This window comes from Esox lucius, chromosome 18 (assembly GCF_011004845.1).
Source record: "Esox lucius isolate fEsoLuc1 chromosome 18, fEsoLuc1.pri, whole genome shotgun sequence".
Classification (NCBI taxonomy): Eukaryota; Metazoa; Chordata; class Actinopteri; order Esociformes; family Esocidae; genus Esox; species Esox lucius.
In genome coordinates this window covers 23,132,821-23,151,989 of record NC_047586.1, presented here as the reverse complement: position 1 = coordinate 23,151,989, position 19,169 = coordinate 23,132,821, and the positions used below count along the sequence as shown (strand labels likewise).

At 44.2% G+C, this 19,169-nt stretch overlaps 1 protein-coding gene across 4 annotated transcripts in view; it reads left to right on the top strand.

The window, feature by feature from the left end:
* The window catches only part of LOC105017484 (pleckstrin homology domain-containing family G member 1), a 73,395-nt gene that overhangs the window by 18,919 nt on the left and 35,307 nt on the right, over positions 1-19,169 (top strand). Inside the window, exon 1 of one of the 4 annotated variants that reach the window (XM_010882143.3) lies at positions 7,377-7,692. The exons of 2 other annotated variants lie outside the window; for them this stretch is intronic. Coding sequence is in view for 1 of the 2 variants with exons in the window: in XM_010882142.3 (XP_010880444.2) it covers positions 13,290-13,299 (10 nt within the window). In the remaining variant the exon portion in view is untranslated. Of the gene's footprint in view, positions 1-7,376; positions 7,693-12,825; positions 13,300-19,169 lie in introns of those variants that run through there. One more of the 4 variants, XM_010882142.3, reaches the window with a different exon arrangement.

Genomic DNA, 19,169 nt, shown 5'->3' with positions numbered 1-19,169 from the left:
GAGGGGTGGATGGATGGGGCCATGTATTGTGAAATCTTGGCCAACAACCTCCTTCCCTCAGTAAGAGCATTGAAGATGGGTTGTGGCTGGGTCTTCCAGCATGACAACGACCCAAAACACACAGCCAGGGCAACTAAGGAGTGGCTCCGTAAGAAGCGTCTCAAGGCTAGCCAGTCTCCAGAACTGAAACCCATAGAAAATCTTTAGAGGGAGCTGAAAGTCCGTATTGCCCAGCGATAGCCCCGAAACCTGAAGGATCTGGAGCATGTCTGTATAGAGGAGTGGGCCAAAATCCCTTGCTGAAGTGTGTGCAAACCTGGTCAAGAACTACAGGAAACGTATGATATCTGTAATTGCAAACAAATGTTTCTGTACCAAATATTAAGTTCTGCTTTTCTGATGTATCAAATACTTATTTCATGCAATAAAATGCTAATTAATTACTTAAAAATACAATACAATGTGATTTTTTACAGTTGAAGAGTACCTATGATAAAAATTACAGATTTCTACATGCTTTTTAAGTGGGAAAACCTGCAAAATCAGCAGTGTATCAAATACTTGCTCTCCCCACTGTACATTGACGTTCAGTGAAATCGCTTCTCAGAGATAGTCTTAGGAAGTGCAGTCTCAGGATGTATCCATGTTGATGTGTTTTTGGGGCCCATCTTGAGGCCTGCTAACTCATCTGTTTTTGGTTAACTTTGTTTCTTGAGGTTCATATTTATGCATGTATCTCTTTGGATAGAAAGTGCCTTACTGTGGGTTTGCTTTCCGCTTTTGTGCTTGTGACGTTCATGTCCTGACGCTTATTTGCAAATGTGTGTCTGTCAGTCTGGATATATCCTGTGGTTATAATCCCAACCAGTAAACCTACAATAGGCTCTGTGCACCAACGTAGTGACGAACTTCCGCTTTTGTCTAGAAGTCGGTATTGCAGTTTCCAGTTTACTTACTAATACTCATCTGGATTAGTAAACACCTAAACTCACAACAAGATGAGTGATGCTGTTGTACGAAAAAAAATGAAATATAATGTACGTGACTCATTTAAGTTTCAAGGTACAAGTGGGGCATAATTTTAATCAGGAGAATGTCCTCTTTTTAATAAAATATGGCTTGCGCCATCAATGACTTCAAACGCTAGACTAGAAATAGTCCGAAAAAAAATCTTTTTTTTTTTATATACTTAACGCAGGTTTAAGTGCAATTAATACCATATAGGACCAGATGTTTACTTCCTATGCCAGTTTTTATTTTTCTGTTTCATTGTGAAATGAGGTTACAGTAGTGAAATAAAAGAGGAGACCTGTTTTGGTGCTTTTTTGAGGCTATGGAATTTTAAGCTTCATTCTGGTTAGAAGAGGCTGAACGAAGGTTCGTTTCAATTCACTTGCTATGGGGATGCGCTAGCGTTCCTGCTCAGCCAGCGTTCTTTTGCCGTTTTTGAGGCTATGGTGAATTTTTATGCGTTCTATTGTCCTGCCTAATACTACACTAAAAAGGAACAGTCGCTAACTAGCTTAGCCGATAGCCAGCCGGCATACCACAGTAAACTACTTACCCTCATAGTTGTGCAGATGACTTGATACGTAGAGTTTGAATCCCTTGTTCCGCTTGCTTGTTGGAGCAGGGGACCAGGCATCAACAATTCGATGGACATCACTAATGCTTATTTTAGGCAGGTCTTGGAGACATCTACTAAAAACTGACATTTTGGGTGACGCCTTAAGTAAACCGGAAACTGATATGCCGACATCTGGCTAAAGCGCAAGTTCGTCCATATGCTTGTGCACAGAGCCTATTTAGTTCAACTTTAGTACAGTCTCTATCATTGGTCCATTGCTGACCAGGTTGTTTCATGAAGGGATTGTATGGGGCTGATAATACACATGTATAGTATATTTTGGGGTGGCTTTGTGGTTATGGAGTATCTGACTAGTGTCCGTCAGCTTCCTGGGTTCTAATCCCGCTACTGCCAGGTTGTAAAATATGCCATTCTGTCCCTGATCTAAACATTTAAACCCTTTACCTAAAACAGTTGCTCATCCTTTTCCTGTAATATTCCCACCAGGTTGTTGTTGTATATATCCTACCATTCAGAAGTTTGGGATCACTTAGGAATGTACTTGTGCTCCATGAAAACATAGTTGTATGCAAGATTTTGGCCACCCCTTGGCAAATAACATTTTGGTGATGTTTTTTATTTTTTATTAAAAGATGCAAACAGTCAACAATATAAAAAAACAACAACAATATTTTCAGCAAACATTTATGCATGTCATAGATTGAACAAAAATTAAATAAAAACATAATTGTGGCATGTGCAAAGATTTAGACACCATACATAGTACTAAGTATCACCCCCTCTGGCAGATATCACAGATTGCAAACGCTTTTTAAAAGTTGTATTCTTGTATTTGAGATTTTCTCCCATTCTTCCTTGCAAAAGCCTGCTTGTTCTGCCATATTCTTGGGCCGTTTTGCATGCACAGCTCTTTTAAGATCTAACCAGAGATTTTCATTGATGTTTAAGTCAGGGGACTGTGATGGCCATTCCAAAACCTTCAGCTCATGTCTCTTGAGGCAGACCATGGTGGATTTCAAGGTGTGTTAGGATCATTATCCTGTTATAGAAGCCACCTTCTTTTCAGCTTCAGCTTTTTTACAGACTGTGTGATGTTTGCTTCAAGAATTTGCTGTTATTTAGTGAAATACATTTTTCCATCCACCTGTGCAATGTTTCCTGTGCCACTGGCTGTAAAACAACCCCAAAGCATGACAGATCCACCCCCATGCTCAACAGTTGGCAAGGTGTTCTTGTCATGAAATGCTGCTCCTTTTTTCTCCAAACATACCTTTTGCTTATTGTGGCCAAAGAGTTATATTTTAAATTAATCAGTCCACAGCACTTGTTTTCAAGACGCCTCAGGCTTCTGTAGATTCTAGTACCTACTTCTGACATTGGATTTTATGATGAGAACGTTGGTATGGTTTTCTTCTACTGACTCTTCCATGAAGGTCTTGTTGGTGCATCCCTGCACCATGGATCAGTGCTTCCACACTCCTAAATCTCCTGCAGGTTTTTTGCAGTCAAATGTGGGTTTTGATTTGCCTTTCTGACCAGCATATGAGCAGTTCTCTGTTTTCTTGCTCTTCCAGATCTTGACCTCAAGATATCCCCTAAATTGCCATCTCTTACTTACATTTCTCTCCGTGGAAACTGCAAGCTGACAATGCTTTGCTATCTTCTTGTAGCCTTCCCCTGCATTGTGGGCATCAATAACTTTAATTTTCAGTGTTACACAGTTACTTAGAGGAATCCATGGTTGCTGAGTGTTAGCACAAGGTTTAAAAAGTGAGAGTGTTTGTAAAGCTTTGAAATTGGCAACATCAATTATTGATTGTTCTGTGACCTTGTAAAAATAATCTGAGATTACAGAATTTAGGGTGTCCAAACTTGCATCTTATTCTGCAATTTATTTTATAGAGACTGTTAATTTTTTGTAGAAATAATGACTTTTAATTTAAATAATTGTGTCCTTCAAACTTTGCTTTTGTCAAAGAATCCTAAATTTGCAGCAATTCCAGCCTTGCAGACCTTGGGCATTCTAGTTGTCAATTTGACACAACAGCTCAATAGGTTTAAGATCCAGTGACTATGCTGGACACTTCATTATAGACAGAAAACCAGCTGACTGCTTTGGAACTGTGCTTTGGGTCATTGTCTCGTTGTAGGAGGAAATTGGCTCCAAAGCATGGTCCACAGGGTCCACACATGTCATAGCATTACAAAATGGAGTGATAGCCTTCCTTCTTCAAGATCCCTTTTACACTGTAAAAATCTCCCACTTCACCACCAACAAAGCCCCCCCAGACCATCACATTGCCACCAACATGCTTGACAGATGGTGTCAAGCACACCAGCATTTTTTCATTTGGTCTCACAAATGTTGTTCTTTGTGGTTCAAATACCTCAAACTTAGTTTTGTCTGTCCATAACACAACTTTTTTTCCAATATCCTCTGTCCAGTGTCAGTGTTCTTTTACCCATCTTAATATTTTTATTGGCCAGTCTGTGATATGGCTTTTTCTTTGCAACTCTACCTAGAAAGCCAGCATCCCGGAGTCAGTTCTTCACTGTTGACGTTAAGACTGGTGTTTTTCAGGTACTTTTTAATGAAGCTGCCAGTTGAGAACCTGGGAGGCATCTGATTCTCAAACTAGACACTCTAATGTACTTAACCTCTTGCTCAGTTTTACACCAGAACCTCCCACTCCTCTTTCTATTTCGATTAGAGCCAGTTTGCGCTTTTCTGTGAATGGAGTAGTTCAGTGTTGTACTCAGAACAAGGATAGACTGACGCGTTTCAGAAGAAAGTTATTTGTTTCTGTCTATTTTGTGCCTTCAGTCAGACCCACAATTGCTGATGCTCCAGATACTCAACTAGTCTCAAGAAGGACAGTTTTATTGCTTCTTCAATCAGCACAGTGGTTTTCAGCAGTGCTAACAGAATCGCAAAAGGGGTTTTCTAATGATCACTTAGCCTTTTAAAATTATAAACTTGGATTAGCAAATACAACATGCCATTGGTACATATGGGTGATGGTTGCTGATAATGGGCCCCTGTATGCCTATGTCGATATTTCATAAAGAATCTGCCATTTCCACACTTGAATGTGTATTATATTAGCGCAAACATGTCTCTGATTCGGCAATGACTGTGATTTGTGCAGCAGCCACAGAGAACGACTTTCCTCATCTATGACCTGTTCTGGTCAGGAAATCCACCATTTCCCTCAGAAAAGGGGGGAGGTGGGGGGGGGTGAGAAGAGTGAAGGAGTGATGTGTGTAGGGATAACAAGATCGGAGGAAAATCTGAACAGTGAGATAGAGAGTTTCTCTCTGTACTGTAAATAATAGCCCCTGTTTGAATTGGACAGCTTTCAGGGCTCTTTTTGTCCACAATGAAATGGTAGGTTCCCTAAAGACTTGAGCTGCCGAGGGCTGGACGGTACTAGGCTGTTATAGTTTCCCTGGCAGCCGGGAAAGCCTGGGGGTTTAACTCAATACGAATATCTGACAATGTAACAACGGCCCACAGGTTGACGGCAACCTGCCAACCTGCCTCTTGATCAGACACGCATGCAAACTGTGAAACGCTAGCACACACAGTATTTTAGCCTCACCCCCTCTTCAAACCATCAAACGGACACTCTGTCCCCGCCCCCCTCCCAGAAAAATAAAGAAAATGAAACCGCCACTAATGTGTTTTGCAAGCGCTTCAGTGAGGCACACTGTTCCAATAAGAACAGTTCTGCGGTGAAGTTGTGGCCTCCTCTGTTTTACACTACAGACTTGAGGTTTTCCATTTTAATTCCAGACACACGGGCCACAGAGGGAACCCAATACGTATTTATAGCTGGTCTTGACAGAGGCAGGACTGCTGCCTGGTTAGCAGTGTTTTTCTTTCAAAAGCATAAGGAACTGTCCCTAAAATTGTGCGCTTTCACAAAAAACATTGCTTACTCATTCAATGATGTTATCATATTATAAAGATATTGCTCACCATCTAATTCCAAAGTTCATCAGAATTCGTCATGAGCTCATTCAGCTCAATCAGGAAGTGAACAATGGGACGTCTTAGACCACAGCTCACATGATGACTATTTAAAATCCCTGCTTGAAGAGATGGAAGTGGCATTTCCACTGAATCCTCAGATGAAACATGCTTTTAAACACAGGACTCACATCCCATGTGGATTACGTCAGGTTCCATTTCGTTCCCTCATCTCCAAACATCCGGAACAAGACCGGAAGTGGCTGTATGTAATTTCCTGTGGAACGTTAGAAAAAGTCCATGGCCTAGGCTGTTATTCTCTCCTCATTACATCTCCAGTTAGAGGTTTGTTTTGACTAAACTGTGGATTTTCCTCCAATCCTGGTGCTAGGTTGCTGCAGAATCCCACCTTTTTCTGTGGCAAACATTTACGCAGCCAATGACAGTGGGTCCCTTTGGTTCCTGCACTCCTAGCCTACTTTAGGTGGTGAAAGTCTGTCCCATGAGCGTTAAAATTCACGTACAGTGTTGGGGTTGAGATGATAGAAGTATCAATGTCTAATATTTTCTCCTAATAGGATGTGTCTGGGCATCTCCATTTCTTTGCCCACGGACGAACAGTACATATTGTGCTTATTCAGGCTATGGAATCTTTACTACCCATCTTTGGCACAACTTCTTCTGCTAACACATTCTACTGTAGCCCATCCAATCTGCCAACAAATGTGTGTACCTTGTAATGTCTGGTGGGTCTGGGACTGTTGTGTGAGAAGAGTTTTGTGTAAGTAGTGGGTGTTGACAGTAGTGTGTGTAGGATGTTGTTCACTAATCTCACAGGGTGTGGCAGTCTGGTAGACGGAGAGATATCCAGGTAGAGATAACAGCTGATAACCCCATACCCCAGCTGCCCACTGAATATGGATAGTTCAGGTTGGGCCCAGAAAACTCAACCAACTGTTATCAATTTAATGGACGGACAACAGTTTCACGTTCCTAGAAAATGAAAGTTCTTCAGTGACGGCAGGGGTTTTGGGTGTCTGAATCCCAGGAAGCAGTGTTGCTTTCAGGAGAGTGGAAGGCCATTGGTTGTCAGCATGGGGACTTTCCTCTGGCTTGGTTGTGTACACTGCACAATTAGGATGTGGAACAATGATTCTCTAGTGACTCAACAACAATGACCACTCACTGAGATATGCATGTGTGCGTGCTGAAACATATCCACGTTCACTCACTCACACACACACACATACGCACGCACGCGCACGCATCCACGTTCACTCACGCGTGTGGACGTTCACCCACACATGAAATTCTAATGGATCTGATTGGTTCATAGCTCTGGAGGTTCCAAGTAAGGAGTTCTGTTTTGTGTGGTTAAGTCCAGCTGTTTAAATTATTGTTGTCTTTATTTTCTAACCCTGAACTCCAGAACCGAGCCAGAACTTGGAGGAGAAACAATAATAAAGAGACAGACACAGGGTTGGCTCATGTGGTCACTGTCTGTGGGTTCTGGGCAGTGTGACACCGTTATGTTCTGGTTTGTGAGGGAAGACCAGATGTCTGCTCATTCTTCCCTCTCTGCCCCTCTTTTTTTGGCTCTCTTTAGTCTTGTAACTGTTTCCCTAAATGCTTGTGCTTTTGTTGACATTCTCACTGTCATTTCAATCCTTTGTGCTACCTGCAGTGTGGGCAGTATTCCCTGGGTGTGTTACAAAGGGAGAGTGCATGTGAGACACAGACAAAGAATGAGACATTGATATTGTGTGAGCAAGAGAGAGGGACTGTAAGAGAGCGAGCGAGTTCTCTTGCAGCAGTAATCTGTCAGGATGTGGGCTGGCTGGACGCGCACTCCCTTCTCTCTTCCCTCCCAGTTGGCTCCTCGCCTTTCGGTTCCACTCCCACCTGCTCCCTTGCCTCTCCCCGTCTCAGCTGACCTCAGATGTGTGGACCTGTCTTCCACTGACCAGCTCAACGCAAAAAGCTGTGCGCTTGAGAGCGTGTTGTAGTGCGTTTATTTCGGATGTAAAACTGCCCTATGCAGGGACATGGACTTAAACAGTAAAAGGACCCAGGGATATTAGCCTAGCCTGGCTGTCCGCAGGAACAACTAACTGCTGGACCAGTCTCCGAGGTAAGAAAAACCTTACCAATATTGTTTTTCTTTGTAAAATTGCTGTTTATTTATCATGGCTGTGAACCTCGTTTGCACTTGATCAGGTTGATGTTCGGTATGTTGAAATGTTTACAGGTAGTTCATTTGGCAGAAGAAACCATACATAAGCTTTGCTGTAAAGCTCATTCTGAGCTTTACTGACTTTTTGTCATGTCTCCTGAACACCAGCTCAATCTCCTGCCAGTCTTTTTCGGTTGTAATATCATCATAATTGTAGTGCTTGATGTTTCTGGGCTGCACTTACCCAAAAGTACTCTGTCCAAGGTTTCAATTTAGCCTGGGACTAATGGTAGCCTTGGACCCCACTTTAATTAGATGGCAGACTCTGGTCTTGTTGCCAGTTTTACTGCTTATAGAAAGACGCTATCCCCTGTCATGAAAAAGTACCGTTGTGTTTATTTTGTGTATCTCTCTAGTATCCAATGGTCTATAACAAAATATGAATGTGGGTCTCTTAGGGTTGTTTGGTTCTCGTGTGGGATGTTGTTTTGTGTGTGTGTGATGAGGGATTAATTTTTTCATATTTTATTATATAATGCAGTAGTGTTTTTGATGTTTTGAATGAGCAGTGTATTGTAACGTAGGAATGGAAGACAAAGTTTTGGGACATTCAGGGAGAAATGGGCATTGTGGAACATCGTTTTGGGACATTCAGGGAGAAATGGGCTTTGTGGAACATGACTCTAGTATGTAGATTAGGAAATAATTTTTCATATAATTTCAATGTGCAACGTTCAACAGTGTTCAGCCACTGAAAGCGGTCCCGGACCTCAACACTTGGAACTCTATGGTGTGTGTATGTGTGTGTGTTCATAGCCTCGTTCTGAGCGGGTTAACTGGGACATCCAGTGACACTCAGAGAACGCAGGGAAGATGAGGAGAGAACAAATTTAAAAATATGTGGTCCAGATTTATTTGAACGTTTTAGAACAGCATTGTTTTCGCTTAAGTCGAGATTCAATCTATCTGTCACATATCTTTATTAAGCTGTATACTATCAAGGAACCGTGTTTGTATGTTGATGTTCTTTCTTCACGTTTTAGTTGTTTATTACCGTTGTGGGTGTAGAGAGAGGCGGTGGGGAAATGCTGGGTTCTTTCTCAATCTTTCCCTTCATCTTTCTCATAGACCCTCGTCCTGCATTTATAATCTAAGTCCAAACACAGCTTCCTGACTCCATCCTTCCGTCCCCCCACACACACTGTGTCCAGTCTGAACTGAAAGCGTCCTCTCTCTTGTCTAGTTTCCTGTTTTCTGCCCTAGTTCCAAAGTACCTCCCTACCCCTGTGATTATTTGTTTATGACAGAAAGCAGTTTGTGGAAGGAATACTAAACACTAATATGTACTGTCCGTGAAAGTAATGGATGTCGGTGGTAGTTTCTATTGTTGTTTAAGAACCACTGCTGTTGTTTTAGTGGCTGTGTGGTTTGTTGTTTAGTCTACTGTAAGGGAGAAGCCACCTCTTCTTGTTCCGGGTCTCCGTCTGACCACTCCGACTGGGGATCCCTGCTCTTATGTATGCTTTGGCGTCGGATTTCTGGCCGCCCAGATTCCAACATTCCTGCACTTGTTCCGGCACCACGGACAGACTGCCGCGCAATGGTCAGGGGATATGTGAATACCAGGAATTTGGGAATATTACAACAGGAACACCATGGGCACAGATGGGGTATCTGCCCGTGTCTGTCTAGGGATTCTATTTTTTAACTTGAGTTTCTTTTGTAGGGAATGTTAAGTTTAACTGTTGACGTGAACATTTGTAAACTGTACGAAACAGTACAGTGTTATATCAGTGTGTCTGTTGAATGATGCAGCAGGAAGGAGAGCTGTGTCGACTTCCCGCTGTGACGTTCAGGGAATGTGGTGGGGTTGTTTTCCAGAGCTACAGAAGAAAGGAGCATCCCTCAGATCTGGTGGTGATCTCTCTCTGGGTTGATGGAGTGTAACAGGGTCAGGGTGCGGGTGAAGAGGGGCGGGGGTACCAGTAAATAAATGATCCCCCCCGACCCCCCCGACCCCCCCGACCCCCTACAACCACACACACACACGCACACGCACACTCAGTGCTCCATCCTGCCCTTTGAGCACATTTAGGGATCTGTGTTACCTTAGAAACGTGATGGCCTCATTGTGACCGCCACAGCTGGGAGAATGAAAGGCTGTCAGAATCTCTTAGGAAACTGTACACACACACTCATTGTGCCTGCTTGAATAACAGCCACCCTGTCAGACCCCCTTTTCCCCAAGGTACCTGCTTTTGGGACAGGCGCTAAAGCTTTGAAGTGTTAGAGCCAAACCAGTAGGGTTCTTCTAGTTGAGCTGTTGGGTTCTTCTAGTCAAGCTGTTGGGTTCTTCTTGTCGAGCCGTTGGTTTCTTCTTGTCGAGCCGTTGGTTTCTTCTTGTCGAGCCGTTGGGTTCTTCTTGTCGAGCCGTTGGGTTCTTCTTGTCGAGCCGTTGGATTCTTCTTGTCGAGCCGTTGGGTTCTTCTTGTCGAGCCGTTGGGTTCTTCTAATCATATGGAGAACATACTACTACAATACTTTTTACTCACTTTTACTAATATATTTATATTCATTTCTACACACACTTAATTTTTTTCCCCACAAAGTTTGTTTTGCCTCGTGTCTTCATGTTGTGTTTGTGAACCCTCACCCCACCCAGCTGTTTGCTCTATCTGAGTGCTGTGAGGGATGGAGAGTTTTATTGATTTCCCCTTCCTCTGTTCCTCTGGCTCGGGGGTTAGCCGGGCGCCTGGTTGTTTCCATAGTGAACCCAGCGCTATGGCCTCCATCATCCTGGCAACCACACACACACTAACCCTCAATCTTGTGTGTGTCATCCCTAAAATAGAGGTGGAGAGCAGCCTTTTGAGAGGTTGCTTTCTTATAAAAGGCCTTGGCTGTAATTAAGGTCCTGAAGAGCTTGAGATGTACAAAATTGCAAGTTATAGCTAAGCAGTAAGTTCTTTAGCCACAATGCACTGCACAGTACCTGGATGCATCACTTAGTCGTGCTGAATTGGCCACATCCTAAAACCCCACAAGGGTTATTTGCAATTATAAAACCACAATTCAAAGTGTGATTATTTTTATTTTTTTGTCAGACGTGGATTATACGGCCTCATATAGCAATTCTTTTAGCATATCCAATATTCAGTGTTCAAACCCCTGGTTTGTGCATTTGAATGGTTTTAACTTGGAGAATGGTGCAGTGGTGTACAAGTCACTAGCGTAGATTAGTGCTGCATCACTGTGGCTAGTTGTTCATGTCTTGGTCAAGGGTGGGAGGGGAAACACTTCTATCTTCCACTACCCCGCACCTGCTTCAGAGTTGTTGTGCTGAGCTGGGGCTATAATCACAAATCAGATGTGTGCAAATTGGGATGGGGTTTGATCCCTGGATGCTGATTGGTACCACAGCTTTCAGACAATCAGATCTTACTGACGTACCAGAGCCTTTCAATTCTTGATAATCGCAATAGGGAATTTGGGGTATATGGTCATGTTTAATCATGCCATGGTATATTGGCCATGCAAGATGCTATGGGAGAACAACTATGTTGCACAGCTGTGTTGTTCTGGGGGGTAGGGGGGCTGATCATTTGGTATGGAGAGAGGGGCGGTCTGTGGTTGGGTTAAAGAGAAGAGGGCAGAGGCCTCCGTGGATCAACGGATCCCGAGAGGGGTCGTGCTGCTGGAGATGGACCTCTTACAGGAGGCAGCCCGGGGGCTTGTTGGGGTTTGCCGAGGGGCCACTCGTTAGAGAAGTCCTGGTGAGAAGGTTCACTGATGTTGTTTAGTAGCCTGCTGACCAGTAAACTCCACTGACCAGTTGGGGGTCAAGGATTGGGGTTCGGTATTATTGTATTGTCAGTACGAGGTGACCACATGCTGGTGGGACCTTTACCTCTCTTCTGGTGATGTCTGACAAATAGCTGAGGTGTGTGTGTGTGTGTGTGTGTGTCAGCGGCAGCAGCGGTTGTCTAAAATGTGTGGTCATTGCCTGGTGTCTGCCACGAGGTGAGCTGAACTGTGCCCCGACTAAGAAATCCCACATGAGAAAACATAGTAATGAATCATGTTTAACCATTTATAATGGGCAAGCAGTAGTCGTATTATGTTGACTGGCTTGGCATACGATGACAGAAATAGGCTACCCAATAAAGTTTATCTGTACATATGCTTAATTACAGTCTTTGTGTGTGTGGGTGTGTGTGTGTGTCTAGGGTGTAGAACAAAACTCATCACAATAGGGAGAGAGGAGTCTCGGGGGAGGGGGTCTTTTGTTTGGGATGGATCCCAGCTATTGATCAGAGGGTGTGTGCGTGCGTCTGTGTTTACTGTGCAGTTCTCTGCCTGCTGTGCCATTACACATGCTTGCCAGACACTGTATTATGTATTTAGTGTTGTGTATTACTCCCTTTTGCATCCATCCACTTCAAGGTTTGATGAGTTGTTAAGAGTTATTTGGGGCCTTTGTCAGCTTGAACAAGGCTGTTTTCTCTCCCCTAAACTTATAATCAAGGGTTTTTATCTCACAGAACTGCCGCTTACTGGATGTTTTTGGTTAATCACAGTATTCTCTGTATAATAAAGAGACTTTATTGCGCATAAGTCCTGTGAGGTCCTTTTTCTGAGATGCTGGAACCAACACATTTGGCACCAACAATCATTCTTAGAGTCGCTTAGAGCACACATCTTCCCCATTCTAATGTTTGGTTGAACAACAACTAAGCTTCTACCATGTCGGCATTATTTGTATATTGCAGCCACATGATTCAGTTTGACTAATTGTGTTAATGAGCAGATGTATCCAATCCAGTGGCTAATGAGTGTTTACACACTCATGCGTTTCGGTTCTTCATGCGTGGGGAAACAACAGAGTTTGAAAAGAAGGGCAGACATGCAAAGAGGAGGAGGCCGATAAGGAGAAGTGTTCGTGAAGAGAAGGGGAGAGAGGGCACTTACTGTGGAGCTCCTCTCCTTGTCATTTTCTGCGGGAGCTAAGGGGAGGAGTCAGAGTGGAAAACCCCCAGAGGGGAGGGAACAGGAGAGGGCAGAGACCATTCAGTCTGACACACCAAGACAGACAGACACAGGGATCTGCTACCACGTGAAAGAGAGAAGGGGGAGCAAGAGAGCCTGTCCCAGCTCTCTCACTGAGAACCCAGTGAGAGAGCTTCAGCAAGCCAGCGAAGAACAGCGAGTGCAAGCTATAGAGAGTGAATCAGATAGAATCAAATCTAGCGAGAGAGGTCAATATCCTCAGCTTATGAAGCAGCGAAGTCTTTGAGTGTGTGTGTGTGTGTGTGACCGAGTGAGTGAGCGTTTATGAGCGTGTCCTGGGAGCTGCGGATGGCACGCTTGCTCCCTGAAGGACATTTATCGAACTGACTGAAAGAATGTGAGACGGAATTCAGCAGGCTGCCGAAAGGGAATACTGCATTCGGAATACTCTGCTCCCTGTGGATATGTGAACGTTCCTGAACCATTGCTTTTTTTTTTTTTGCCATAAACTCATCTATTCTGTTATATGAAGGGAAGTTGCAGCCATTATGCCAACTGGTAAGAGGGGTTTATTAAAGTTATTTTACAGTCCGTAACAAGGGTTTTTACAATGGGAAACATTTAAAATTAAACATGCAACTGAAAGTATTTTTAACTTCATTAGTGTCGTGTACAGATTTCAGCAAGTTCTTTCATCAAAGAATGTCCATTATTTTAATGAATAAGGAGTTGTTTCCTGACATGTTGTTTGGTGTAATCAATGTTTTAATTATTAGCATTCTGGGGTTTCTAGATATTCACAGTTCATTCTTTTTACAAGCATGTACTCTTCACAAAACAGAATCATGTAGCGTGATGACATGAACAACCTGTTACACTGCCTGACTTCGGACACCAAAGTCATATCAGTGACCTACTGCCCAATGTTTTATTTCTTAGGCTATTTAAGTGCTCTTTCATCTCGTCAGATGGTTTTTGTTTGGTGAAAAATGCCTTGATGAATGTTTTTTCACTCAAGTGTTTCATCTGCTGACCAAGATTCATCCGAGTTTAGATGTTTTTATCTTCTATATCATGTTTTGTCTGTCTGGTGAACTGGTGGTTGTTCAATCACTGTCCTAGATCCAAAGTCTTTGAAGGTAAAGGCCTTGATGGTGTTGTTGGTAAGAAATCCTGTTGGTGTTTTCATTCAAATCCACATATGTGTTGTCCCTTTTAGTAAAATATGTGTTTGTTGCATCTGGCGTAGCAAACTTGTTGTGAACATGTAGTCATTTAGCAAACGTATCCAGTGCTTGTGCATTCATCTTAAGATAGCCAGGTGAGAGAACTGCACATCGCATGAAAACTCCTTACGTGCTTTTATCGTCCGTCCGTCCGTCCGTCCGTCCCCACCCGGTTGTGTGTCAGGTCTTGTTCTCATTGCAGCACATTCTATGTGTTTTAGCACTGTATGTTGGTGACATTACTTCGGGCAACTTTGTCTGAAGGGTACGACCTCTTTAAGTTCTTAACTGGAGCCTTTGCTTTTTTGCAGCGTTGTTGGTCCTTTGCAATTATCCTGTTACCCCTTTGCTGATTACATGTAATTTAGCTCAACCTTAGTTTCCCTCCTGTAGCTATTTCCCCACCCCCCCAGCTGTTGATCTTAGATACAGTAAACTATTGAACGATAAAGCTATATGGTGAATGGATACAGTCAGTAGACAATACTTATCACCAAGGGTGCTGACTGGGGTTCCTACATTTCTCTGTAAATGCAGGCTAAACTAACATGGAGATATTTCCATGTGATGTTGCTGTGTCGCGGTTATTCTTTTTACCATGGGTTATGAATGGGCTTATGTTACCACACAATTTAATAAGACTTTTTTTAATAATCTCTCTGCATGCATGGTATCTTAGGAATTAATGTAATTTGTCTTTAGAAAGTGGTGGCTGTCTTCCTCTCCTGTCTGCATGTTTTACAGAGTAGCTGTTTGGGGAGTGCCGGGGATGCCATTCTGCAGCCCGCGACCCGAATTAGACCCCTTAGGGGGGGCGAGGGGTTGACGCAGGCAGGGTGCCGGGGGTGGAGTTTGGGAGGCCATAATTACTAGTTAGAGGCTGAATGGACAATGCCACCCCCTCCTACCACCACCATGCCATAGCCCGCTAGGACATCTGCCCTCACACTCCTCTAGCCTCTAGGGTTGGACAGGAGGCGGGAGCATGGGCGCTGAGTGGATGGTGGGTGTGGGGGCTAGGTCAATTTGGGTGAGATTTCTCAGACAAAACAAATCTATACCTTCCCCTTTCACCCTCAAAAGCCTTTATGTCTTTTGGTTTGTCTGTGTTGTTGTGGTCGGGAGGCTGCGGAAGAAGAGAGTCCTTCCAAATAAGCTCTAAATTAGGCGTTGTAGTGAAAGAGAGAGACCGATGAGAGCAAGCGATAGGGTAGCAACACAGCTATTTCAGATTCTGTGTTGAAATCCAATCGTGTTGTGTAGTAGGTCAGTGTGTCACTCAGTCATTGGAAAGGTGTGCTGTCTCTCAGAATGTTCTAAACACTAGATAAGATATCTTAGGTGTTAATCTCTGTGTGGTCTGTGAGAAAGTCACACCCTGAGTTCCTGAAACATTTAACCAACCCTGTGGGCTGTAGGGTCTGGGTTACCAGCCTGGAGGCTGACAGGACAAACGGATAAAGTTTAACTAGGCTAGGGCTAATTGTCCTTCTGTAGGCCCAGGGCTCTAACTGTTCTTAATGTAGCAGACATTGTAAAATAACGCCTTAAACAATATCTCTGAGATTCTGGTCTTGACAAGAAAACCAATATGTAGGTTCACATTTGCTAGGTTAAATATGTCATGTTAGATGTGGAAGGAGGGTTTTCGATTGAGTGTCATCTTGTTTACGTCAAGAAATCGCCACATGGGTTGCACCAGGCCACCGGCCGGTAATCGTGTCCAGAGTGCATAGTCACTTCGGTGAAGATCCCAGGCAGAAAGGCGTCACCTGCAAACCCGAGTAGCTAAAGGAATCCATCTGTGGTAATACAGTTGTTGATGTAGAGTGATTAGACGGGTTGAGAGCACGCATCCATGCCCCGCTCCGGTGCTGCGGGATAAAGAGTGCGAAATGTGCTTTACGTGTTCAGTCCTGTTGGTCAGGAAGTCCGTGATCCACTGGCAGATGGGGCGGAAGCCAACTCCTACAAATCCTATCCCTGCTTGCATCCTTGGGCTGTGGAGACTATGTCGTGCGGGCCCGCGTTGATGGCATGGTCCAGTCCCCGTCGGCCCCGGTACGCAAACCGCAGCGTTCTTAGCCTGAGACGGGACAGGCCCTCAAAATGTTTTTTTTTTCCTGGAGCAGACTAAACATGGGCTGATTCATCAAACAGACAACGCCATTAGACCAAACAGCCGTGCGTGCACATGCAGCTGCCGACCTGCCCGCAATTCCAGGTGTGTTTGTCTTGACTGTCAGTGTAGCCTGCTAATTGGAACTAATTGTTGTCCAGGCCAGAGAGTCAGTGAGATGGCTTATGAACAGATTCTGTGTCGTCTGACTCGTTAAGTCAAGGCGGACCAGTTACAGGTTGACATAGTATCAGGGAATTGTTGCAGCATGTGTGGTTTTCTTTCAGGGCCAAAGAATACTTTTTTTTTTTTTCCTCACGCATTCTGTCTGACACATGCAATCACGCCTGTTCTGTTATGTGTGGTCCTGTCTTGGCCTGGCGTCTTGGGTGATCTTTGCTTCATGGTGTTACCTCAACTCCTTGTTGGTTACCTCTGGATTCCTAAGGCTACATTGTAAAATCCTGACCCTTCTGGGTGTTAAATGTCTGTTGAGAGACCAGACCAGTGTTTTCCAGTCCGCGACGTTGGACTTAACGTCTAACTTTTCCTCAAGGTGACGGATGAATATAAACGTGTGAGAGACCCCTTTTTTTTTTTTTGGACAGAGTGGAACAATCATGGGACAATGAAGGAAAGAGGGGAGGATGCTGTTTTTGACTGAAGACCCATGGTCTCTTGTGTTCTTCCCCTACTTGGTTTTTCTCGATCCTTATCTCAGTTAATCACAGTTGAGGCCGCTACCGTGACAAGAGGACGGTAACTCACGCCGACGCCTTTGGCTTATTACTGGTGCTGGGGTCCCCGGGGTGTCCTCCGCCCAGGACTGATATTTACCCCGCCCATGGCACCATGTTGACATGTTTGTTTCTGTAACTTGTTTTAGCCTGTGTTCAACTCTCTCCATTACTGCCCACACGGCAGGCTGTCACAGCAGATTTCTTTGAGTGCCGCAAATCAAGGGCCAAACAACAATATTGTGGCATAGACGTTGCTGCCAGTTGGCGTTGTTCTTTTTCTCTATTGTCCTTATGGTAAACAAGAGTACACAAGGCTGGTAGTGGGTTCATAGGAGTGGGGAGTATGTGGTTAGATCCTGCCCAGTCGGAGATACTCGTCTCTGGGGTGGAGAAACCACATTGTGTGGGGCCAGAGGGGCTGGCGTTCAGTCTGTTGTTGTATAAAGGCCGGACAAAAATGTATGTATGCGCCATCATAAGCCTTAAAAACATTGTGTGATTGCGGGCAGCCCTACTCTGAATACTATAGCAGTAACTGGTGATTGGGATTCACTTTCTGATGTCATTGACTGTTTTTGATGTCAGTGACTGTTTTTCCAGGCCCCAAGTTGACCTTAAAATTGAGTCCCTGAGTTTTATCCCCTCTCACTCTCATCTGTGTAAAAGCTGCACTTGACTGCTAATAGTAGGGCAAGAGACCACTTTAATCCATTCACCTTGACCACATCAAGACGAAATCCCCCAGTTCCACATTCAAGTCAATAATTCATCTATCCAATCACTATGCATTTGTCCAATCACTATGCAACCGTATCCGATTAAATAAAATCCAGACAAGGGGGCCCTGATGACCAACCTATATGAGGAGTCCATGTCTCTTCAGCACCCATGTCAATCTTATAATCATTTCTGTCATGTAACTTTTTTTTTTATATATATATACATAGCTGATTTGAAAGTAGATTATTTAAATGTAATTTCAAGACATTGCTAAGAACTAGGGCTGTTGGATAGCCTAGTGCATGGATATTCAACTATTACTCAATGGGTTAAGAGTTGAATACCCCTAGGCCCTACAGCTTGAAGGGCCTATTGGTTATTATTGGGCCAGTAAACAAAATGATGCTGTTTTTAATCCCATAGCCGACAAAAGAAATCTGTTGTACCCTTGAGCAAGGCATTGGACCCTAAGTGCCGCTGTAAGTAACTTTGGACGAGAAGAGCTGCTTAATGACAACAACGTAAACGTACTGTAAGTTCTCAGTGTGGGTAAAGCGCTTGGTATTAGACACACTAGGCTTGGCCTACACTTGCACTAAGGTGCCCTGGTATGTTACCTCATACAGTATATGCGCTACTGCGCGTGTGTTTTTACATGGTAGAGTATATGCTCGGAGTGGTTAGGAGTGACCCTTAGCAACCTTCAGCAATCTCCTTCCTAAACATCATGTCCCGACGAATCTATGAAAGACGTAGCAGGTACATTTAAGAATGCTCCCAAGCGTATTGGGGAGAGGAAGGAAGTCAGAAAATAAAAAGAGCGAGTGAGAGACGGGGCAGGCGAAGGGGGGTCGGGGGAGTCTGATGGAGAAAGGATGAGGGTGAGAAGAGGGCAAGAAAAGAACGGAGAGAGGGATGAAGGAAGAGAGGCCTAGAGCTCACAGGCCAGGCCATTGTTCACAGCAGAGCTGAATTCAATGATGTCATGTTTTGGAGCGAGCCTCTCGGTCGCGGGGGGGAGGGACTCACTCCAGTTCCCTCTCTTCCGTCTTTGTCTGCCCATTTCTGGCACCACTCTTCTTACCTTTGGCTTAGACAGAGTTGATGGATTAGATTTGGATGCGGGAGCTGCTTTTGGATGCGTTTTATTCTGGGCGGGCTGGAGCGGTGGGGATCAATTGGGTATGGAGGACTCTGTACGTGTGCGCGCGGGGGTGGGGCGGGACTGTCGCTTTGTATAGTGAGAGATCTGACGAATGAAAGCTGACTCAGGCTGTATGGTGACAGAGGAGAGGAGGGGGCTGAAAGAGGGATGGATGAAAGAGGGCAGCAGCTGCTCCATACACCCCCCCTGCCCTGACTCTCCAAGAATACCAAGACACATCTACGAAGGCTCATACGGACTTCAAACAGCATCCATAGGACACCCCGCTGTCATAAGGAGAAACTATAAGGAATATTATGTACAAAGTTTCATTGTCCCCCTGAAAGTATTAATTGAAGTGTCATTAATCTAGAATGAAGCTTTGTATGAGTACGGCTCTCCAAGAGGCTGAAAATAATGCAAAGGGGTATCCCAGTCCTCATAGTTGTTTGTTGACCTCTGGGGTGCAGTGAGCTTCA